The sequence below is a fragment of the Parasteatoda tepidariorum genome, chromosome 6, assembly GCF_043381705.1.
Source record: "Parasteatoda tepidariorum isolate YZ-2023 chromosome 6, CAS_Ptep_4.0, whole genome shotgun sequence".
Classification (NCBI taxonomy): domain Eukaryota; kingdom Metazoa; phylum Arthropoda; class Arachnida; order Araneae; family Theridiidae; genus Parasteatoda; species Parasteatoda tepidariorum.
In genome coordinates, this window is record NC_092209.1 from 76,457,697 (window position 1) to 76,467,451 (window position 9,755).

Sequence of the window (9,755 nt, forward strand, 5' to 3'; positions counted from 1 at the left end):
GTGCACGTTATTCGTTGGTTGGTTGGTGTCGTATCCTCTATTGAATCATATTTTATGGTGTGCCTGAATAGTTTTTGTTATTTCTATTGCATTAAAATGAATACAAATCCTCTTCTGTGGGATAGTTTAAGAGGCGAAGGCCTGCAGCGACTGCAGGGCAGTTAAAAACATGATATGGTGTCAGTTCCACATTAAGACAGTTGCCACAGTTTTGATATTTTCTACTTCCATCTGTAGAAATTTTCATGTTTTTATGATATTTTGTTCTTAGTCTGATGAGACACGTTATTCGTAAAAGTTAAATAAGTAACTGTAAATTTAAGTAAATATTACGAGATTGATAAACGTGCACTGAGTTATTTCATTGGATTACTACTTACGGTTAAGTTTAAAATTGAAGTTTAAGCTAGCGTTGATTTTCTATTTGAGGTGAAAAATATTTTTATAAAAAAAATAGTTAAATTAATGCTACTATTAGATAATATTGCTAATATCTGATACTTACAGTTTTTTTCGCAAATATCTCAGGACATTTGTCATTTTTCTATCAATAGTTTAAGAAACTGTAATATAATCACCTACAGATAGCACTTAAACTTTAGAAATGATGAATTCCGCTGTAAAACAATGTTCGTTATTCTTTGTTACGCGGCAACAATTAATTGGTTCATCTAAAAAATTTTAACAATGTATGATTAGCATTCATTGAACAATGATGTTGTTGTGGATCGAATTAAAGAAACATTGTTAAATACCTAATTTTCTCAAATAGTATTGTTTAAAACTGACATAATTAATGCAAGATGATAACATACAACACATTAGGGGGAACGTGTCTAAATGGCGTACACGATGATCTTAAAATTTTGAGGATTTTTATTACTTTAAAAAAGTAATGTAAAAAAAAAAAAGATTTTTTTCTCGAATGTTGGAAATTTTTTTTACCTCTATTGAACGTGAGAATTTCTTTACGAACTCGTTGCAAACGAAATTGATTTTTTTTTATAGAATTATGATTATTATTATTTTTTTGTTGAGACGTAATACACCTTAGAGCCATTACATTATGACAACCTTCCATCTATAACAATGGGCTCGCCCAGGTTTTCATGGTTTCTCGCCCAGGAACAATGTTTTCATGGGGCACATTAGGGCCCATAGTCCTCATAGAACAATCCCTAACGTCTGTAAGCTACTTGAACATAGTTGCAGACAAGGTTCACCCATTCATGGCAACAGTTTTTCCTGCGGGGGATGATGTTTACCAACAGGATAATGCACCCTGTCATAAGGGTCGAATCGTCATGGATTGGTTCGAGGAACATTCCAGTGACTTTCAAGTCATGTCTTGGCCCCCAAATTCATCTGACCTGAATTCAATACAGCATTTGTGGTCCTACTTGGAAAACCAAATTCGTGCTGCCGCTCTACTCCCTCGCAATGTGAGGGAATTGCAGGATCAGTTAGTGAGCGCTTGGTACCAGATACCTCAGACTACCTATCAGCACCTTGTGGAATCAATGCCACGGCGTGTGCTAGGAGTTTTAAGGGCTAAAAGTGGTCCTGCATGTTATCAGCAGGGTGGTCATAATGTAATGGCTCTTCGGTGTATATACAAATTTCTTTACTCCGGTTTTTTGCCCGTTGACATAAGTTATTGAAATTTCTTTACTCCGGTTTTTTGCCCGTTGACATAAGTTATTGAAAATACCAGTTTATGAAAAAAGAAATTGAATCACTTTATTTAATTTTAATATTTAAAACATTCTTTAAATTTTTCCTTTTTTGAAACTAAAATAAAAATTGCGATTTTTTTTTTATATCTGTTGAACGCAAGATATTCCTTACGAGTATCCCGCTGCAAATTAAATTTTTAATGCAATTATGATTATTATTTTTATTGTTAGATAATAATTTATGCAAATTTTTTTGTCTATTTAGGATTTTTTGAGAGGACATAAGTTATTCAAAATACAAATTTATGAGAAAGAAAATTGAATCTTTTTTTAAAAATCTAATTTTTCAAAACGTTTTTTAAATATTTCCCTTTAAAAACTAATTTTAATTAAAGAGACAAATTCATAAGTTAGGCCAACCTTAACAGGCAATAATATTCTTTTAAAATGAAACAAAGGGAACTTGCAGGGTGTTTTTTTTTTTTTTTTTTTTTTCCTTTTTGGAAAACAAATGTAAAAACTTCGTATTATGCAGCTGAATAATTACTTCTGAATAGACGGAATATATTTTATGTACTTTTTCTTAACCCTATAAGCAATTTGTAGCAAATAGATAATTATTTAAAAAAAATAATTTTTCTTAAAAATTTCTTACGGCAAGGCAATTAATAAACAAATAACTATAGAAAAAATATATAATAAAAATACAATGAAAACTCTTTATTTAGAAAACAATCAAACAGTAAAGAAATAACTCTTTTAGTTTTAAACTCTTTATTTAGAAAACAATCAAACGATAAAGAAATAACTCTTTTAGTTTTAAACTCTTTATTTAGGAAACAATTTAAATCAAAAACATAAAAATTGCACCGATTCAAATAAGTTTATATTAAAATGTAGTGTAATAGAATTACGTTACAATAACGAAATAACTCTTTTAGTTTTAAACTCCTTATTTAGAACACAATGAAACAATAAAGAAATAACTTTTTTAGTTTCAAACTCTTTATTTAGGAAACAATTAAAATCAAAAACATAAAATTGCAGAATAGAATTAAAAAAAATTTTTTTACTGGTAAATACAGTTCAAATAAAACTTATTAGATTGCCACGGTGGCTCAGGGGATAGAGCATTCGCCTCCCCATGAGATAACCCAAGTTCGAATCCAAGCGGTGGCTGGTAGATACGAATTCTGCTGATGGCTCTCACCGACCACAGTGCTGATATAAAATATCCTGAGTGGTTGAAGGATCGTGGATAAGAATCTCCTTGTCTTCGAACTAACCATGGGTGGTTTTCATGGTTTCCCACACTATCTAACACAAATGCTGTTTAGTTCAATCAGAAAGTCTTCCATGGAGGGTAGTTTGTTCCAATACTTCATTCAGGAGTTTCCTTGTCTTCTGTGTTGGGTTCAAAATTACAATGATACGAAGTTGAACATTGATAGTAGTAAATTCAGAAATGGGTCTGCTGTTCAACACCGGCTTTCAAATAAAAAATTCTTAGATTTGCAAATAATTTTCTGAAATTTATTTCGTTCGTCCCAGAAATGTAATTTATTTTTGAGTTAAGTTGAAGAAGGCGATATTTACCGCTCTGCGGTTGATTGTCACAAAGCTTTGTCGTCGTATTACACTGTTAGAAATTTGGGAGCGCATCCGACTATAATATTTATCAAATTTTCTGCAACCATATTATGATGCTTAATACATTTAGTTGTCACAAAACTCTGTGAGCGTATTATACTGTCATAAATTACGGAGTATGTTGAACAAAAGTGACTCTTAAATTTACTGCAACTTTAATACGGTGCTAAGTTGAAATATATCAAACTTAATAAACTTGATTACATAATACTACGGTTTGACCTGAACAAAAATACGGTTAATCCCGCAATGAGCATGCAGAGAGTTTGCACCGTATTATAGTAAATTTGATCATTAAATTATTGTGGTGCAAAAGAATTGTAAAAAACTATCAGAACTTAATCCTTTGAGGTCATATTTTGTTGGAATTCAGCAGAAACCGGCAGCCAAATACTGCTGCACGATCTCAAAACGTTTATGTTCTTGTTGCTCTTGTAGTTCATTTACGTCACACTAGAGCTGCACAATGGGCTATTGNTAAGAAAAAAGAAATTGAATCACTTTATTTAGTTTTAATATTTAAAATAATCTTTAAATTTTTCCTTTTAAAACTTAAATAAAAATTGCGATTTTTTTTATATTTGTTGAACGCAAGATATTCCTTAGGAGTATCCAGTTGTAAATTAAATTTTTTAATCAATTATGATTATTATTTTTATTGTTAGATAATAATGTATAAAAATTTTTTTTGTCTATTTAGGATTTTTTGAGAGGACATAAGTTGTTCAAAATACAAATTTATGAGAAAGAAAATTGAACCTTTTTTAAAAAATATAATATTTCAAAACGTTTCTTAAATTTTCCCCTTTAAAAACTAATTCCGATTAAAGAAACAAATTTATAAATTAGACCAACCTTAACAGGTAATAATATTTTTTTTAAATGAAATGAATGGAATTTGTAGTGTTTTTTTCTTTTCTTCCTTTTTGGAAAACAAATGTGAAAACTTCGTATTATGCAGCTTAATAATTACTTCTGAATAAACGGAATATATTTTATGTACTTTTTCTTAACCCTATAAGCAATTTGTAGCAAATCAATAAATTAAATTATTAAAAGAATAAATAATTTTTTAAAATTTCTTATGGCAAAGCAATTAATAAACAAGTAACAATAGAAAAAAAAAATTTAATAAAAATACAATAAAAAAGATGATTGCCTTGAAACATTTACCAAATTTTTCACCTATTATAAAACCATATATTTTATTGTTAATTTTACCAAAATTTCTTTTATGTAGAAAACAATCAAATAATAAAGAAAGAACTCTTTTGGTTTCAAACTCCTTATTTAGAACACAATTAAAAAATAAGAAAATAACTCTTTCAGTTATAAATTATTTATTTAGAAAGCAATTAACCAATAAAGAAATAACTCTTTTAGTTTTTAACTCCTTATTTAGAACACAATGAAACAATAAAGAAAGAACTTTTTTAGTTTCAAACTCTTTATTTAGGAAACAATTAAAATCAAAACCATAAAAATTTCACCGATTCAAATAAGTTTATATTAAAATGTAGAGTAATAGAATTACGATACAATAACCAAATAACTCTTTTAGTTTTAAACTCTTTATTTAGAAAACAATCAAACAGTAAAGAAATAACTCTTTTAGTTTTAAACTCTTTATTTAGGAAACAATTAAAATCAAAAACATAAAATTGCAGAATAGAATAAAAAATTTTTTTTTACTGGTAGATACTGTCAACACCGGCTTTCAAATAAAAAATTCTTAGATTTGCAAATAATTTTCTGAAATTTATTTTGTTCGTCCCAGAAATGTAATTTATTTTTGAGTTAAGTTGAAGAAGGCGATATTTACCGCTCTGCGGTTGATTGTCACAAAGCTGTATTGTCGTATTACACTGTTAGAAATTTGGGAGCGCGTTCGACTATGATGTTTTTCAAATTTTCTGCATCCATATAATAATGCTTAATACATTTAGTTGTCACAAAACTATGTTAGCGTATTATACTGTCATAAATTACAGAGTATGTTGAACAAAAATGGCTCTTAAATTTACTGCAACTTTAATACGGTGCTAAGTTGAAATATATCAGACTTAATAAACTTGATTATATAATACTACGGTTTGACCTGAACGAAAATATGGTTAATCCCGTAATGAGCATGCAGAAAGTTTGCACCGTATTATAGTAAATTTGATCATCAAATTATTGTGGTGCAAAAGTATTGAAAAAAACTGACAGAGCTTAACCCTTTGAGGTCATATTTTGTTGGAATTCAGCAGAAACCGGCAGCCAAATACTGCTGCACGATCTCAAAACGTTTATGTTCTTGTTGCTCTTGTAGTTCATTTACGTCACACTAGAGCTGCACAATGGGCTATTGGCGACCGTCTGGGAAACATCCCTGAGGATGATCCGAAGACTTGCCTCACAATTTTGATCTTCTGCAGAGGGGATGGCACCCACGCTTCGGTAGCCCGGCGACCTGCACGCGAAGTCGAGCACTTTACGGTAGAACAGTTTAACGAGGACCAATACCGCACACCCTCGGTCCCTACGCAGACTGATCCAAGTAGTCACCCACCCGCACACTGACCGCAGCCAGTGATGCTTGACTTCGGTGATCTGGTGGGAACCGTGTCTTACCGATCAGTTCACTGTGGGACCAAAACGTTTATGAAGAAATTTATACATTTTACAAACTAAATTTTAGATTTGGACTATGAAAGACTCAACTAAATATTACCTATTTTACCTAAATTAAGCTGCTCAACAAACACTGCAAAATTTTATGAAGTTAAAAAGAGAAATGCACCTTATATTCATATGATAATATCGCATCATGTACTTTCATATTGTGTTCAGAAAATAATTTAAATGGCAGTAAAAAAATAAAATTGCATAATGTATTATCATACATGATGTATTTTTGTACCTGATTATGCCTGATGTAACGATTTGCATGGTGCGTTTACTTGTTGTATTTATTTTTATTACACGTATTACCTCCTATACCTTCATAAAATTTCATAATAATATTCTATGTGGCAACCAACAAGGATTGTGGAAAGTAATTAGATTATTTGTATATTCATAAACTTAAAATACTTACAATATTTCAATCTTTTTACCTGCCATATTGAAAGACATGCATTGTGTTTGTGACATTTTTAACTGGAGAGGACACAAATTTTTAATGTTGTACCAACGGTACTTTTGTAACGACTTTTCTCATTAAACTTCTAAAAATCTCAATTTCGAATGATTTTATTTATCTTAAAAATTGCGTTTTAGAAGTTCTGGCTGTTAACCACAGTAATTGTTTTACTTATCTCAATTAAGTTAAAAAAATATCATTTGTCTATATTAAGAATTATTATAGCAGCATGAAGTTTTGTTTGAAAATGGAGCATACTTAAAATTAATTATCACAAATCTAAAAATTTTTTTTTAAAGATTATCGCAATTATTTTTAGTGTTTTGCGAACAAAGAATTACTACAATTCCTTGATGCAAATTGAAACTCATTGATATAAACTACTTTATTTATTTTTATTTTTTTTGAGAAATTAAACAAAAATATCATAAAACCTCTTAAACTAAATAATAATAATAAATTTCATAAGCTCATTACTCAATTTTTAACTAGCTATCATTTCTGGGTTAGTGGAATTTTGCAATCGAAACTTGACCTAGGTTTATATTTCAAGTCGTAACAGATAAATATAACACAAATTCCACTAAAAGAGAAATAGATAAGGAACGGGAGTGATTTTCGTTATAAAAGAGATGTTTATATTTATAGAACTTTTTATAAAAATGTTTACACCCCCTTCAGATCAAGGAGATAAATATCGTTATTTTATGATGTTTTGAATCCACAAAATGTACGTTTTGCGAAAAAAATCGCAAAATATAAAGCATTTTCGCATTTAAGAATTTTACGCCAATTAAAATCAAGAAAACGATAAAATTTCATATTTATCAAGTTTTCTTGGATCTTTAAACAAAGTATATTTCGAGGAAGCAATTAACGAAGTATAAATGGAATAATCTTTATTCAATCATGAGCATATGTTTCATTGAAAATTTTTACGTCTTCTAAAATCAAGAAGATACATTTTTTTACTTTGTTTGAAAATACATTTTGCTGAAGCAATTGCAAAATATAAATTGAGAAATATTCATCAATTGAAGAATTTTTACTTCTGCAGCATTTTTTCGTTCAAAATGATTACGCCATTTTAAAATCAAAGGAAAGATTTTCTTATTTATCAGTCTCTTTTTTTTCCTTGACCCTGCAATATACCATAGGAAAACAGCAAAATGGAAAATTAAAAAAAAAAAAAAAAATGATGATTAAAATTTTTTATTTTCTGCTGATTTTTCGTTAATTTTAAAATCTATGACACAAAAACAAAATATAAAGCATTTTCGCATTTAAAAATTTTACGGCAATTAAAATCAAGAAAACAATAAAATGTCTTATTTATCAAGTTTTCTTGGATCTTTAAACAAAATATATTTTAAGGAAGCAATTAACGAAGCATAAATGGAATAATCTTTATATTTAGAGCATATGTTTCATTGAAAATTTTTACGTCTTCTAAAGTCAAGAAGATACATTTTTTTACTTTGTTTGAAAATACATTTTGCTGAAGAAATTGCAAAATATAAATTGAAAAATATTCATCAATTGAAGAATTTTTATATCTATAGCATTTTTTCGTTTAAAATGTTTTCGTCTTAAAATCAAGAGAAAGATTTTCTTATTTATCAGTTTCTTTTTTTTCTTCTTAACCCTGTATCATACCATAGAAAAACAGCAAAAAGTAAAATTCGGATATTTGAACAAAAAAAAAAAATAAAAATGCTGATTAAAATTTTTTATTTTTTACTGATTTTTCGTCAATTTTAAAATCTATGCTATTTTAAAACAAATTTATTTATTTTTTGCGTTAAGTGCTTTTGATTTGAATAATTCGATAAAATTCAAAAGTTATTCTTTCAAATGAAATTGCATACGTCATCACACAATTTTCGGGGCGCATTTACAAACAGGAACTTAAAATCCTAAAAGAAACCGCAACTTGTCCGCGACCCGACCACGATCGGCGCTGACGAAAAAAGAACTGCAGGCCGCCAAAATCCGCTACGTCCCATCCTAAGCAGCGCCCTGCGTTGAATGCTCTGGCGCACCTTGTAGGGCGGGTACTAAAAACCGCGCGCCGCCGACAAAGTACTGCCCCTTTTTTTGTTTTTATTACCTCTCGGCAGCTTTTTGTTTTATTTTTTTTTCTCTATCACTCGCTGCAAGGTAGGTTATAATTTCCCCCTCTTTTTTTTTACATCCACCGATCGCAGTTGCGTCTTCCCGGGCAACGTCACAACTGGACGATCTAGGCCTAACGGGGGACGAAAAAGATTCCAATGCAAAGCCACTAGTCACACTTCTCGGCCGAACGAAGCAGAGAGGTGGTCACCGGCAAAGTCCGACTAGAACTATCCGGCGCGTTACGCACGCTTTCGCTGTTTTTACGCATTGTTCTTGTTTACATTAAGGCGCAGTAGGGGACATTGCCTGACGTATGTTATTTTGGTCAAGAATATGATTGTGATATATTGACAAGAAGACTTATGATTATTTCTTTTTATTGATTGATAGACTAGAGATTTAAATCACATCTGATTTTGATTTAACTATCGGCTGTCACCGCTGTGCCTAAATTAAAAGTTGCTGAGCTAGTTTTTGTTGTGGATAATTGACGATAATCAATGGATTTTGTAAAAGGTAGTTTACGTAAACAATTGGAGACGTTTTTATTCACGGTAAACAAGTGATTAAAGGAAAAAAATTATACTACAAAAACATTTTAATTCTAATAATGACGTAAACAAATATTTAAATGAGTGAATAGTAAAGAGGAGGTGATTTTTTTTTTCACCCCGAAAAAAAACAAAGTGGATTTTCATGTTTGTTTATGATTTTGAATAACAGTTTTTGCAAACGATTTTGGTGAATTTCTCATGACAGAAAGTGGAAGTTAAAGAACACTTTTGGAGGTTATTCCTTTTGTTCTAATAGTGTGTTTTTTCGTTTGGGTTATGTCTTAAAAACAATTGATCTGATGATGATGCAACCTGAAGGATATGGGTCTATACCCATGGACCTGCACATTTCACAGCAAGGATACCATCCATATTACAGGTTAGTGTCATTTCATGAATATTAATTAAATTTAATATTTTTTAAACATTTTTCATTACAAGAATGTAAATAAATTTTGAAAGTTTTTTAAGGTAAATATTTTTTTTAATTAAGTTTTTCATTACAAAAAAATATAAAATTAAAACATGATTATACAAACATAAGTTTCCTAAACTAAGGTAACTAAGTAAATTTTTAATTACAATAAGGAAAATGAAATCAAAAATATTAATATATATATATATATATAT

At 29.6% G+C, this 9,755-nt stretch overlaps 2 protein-coding genes across 2 annotated transcripts in view; one reads left to right on the forward strand and one right to left on the reverse strand.

Annotated features, from left to right (window-relative positions):
* Positions 1-9,755, reverse strand: part of LOC107444543 (uncharacterized) — a 165,727-nt gene that overhangs the window by 133,721 nt on the left and 22,251 nt on the right. The window lies entirely within an intron of this gene.
* Positions 8,498-9,755, forward strand: part of LOC110283103 (protein trachealess) — a 211,654-nt gene continuing 210,396 nt past the window's right edge. Inside the window, exon 1 of the mRNA XM_043043212.2 lies at positions 8,498-9,504. Coding sequence (XP_042899146.1) covers positions 9,425-9,504 — 80 coding nt within the window. The 5' untranslated portion in view covers positions 8,498-9,424. The remainder of the gene's footprint in view (positions 9,505-9,755) is intronic.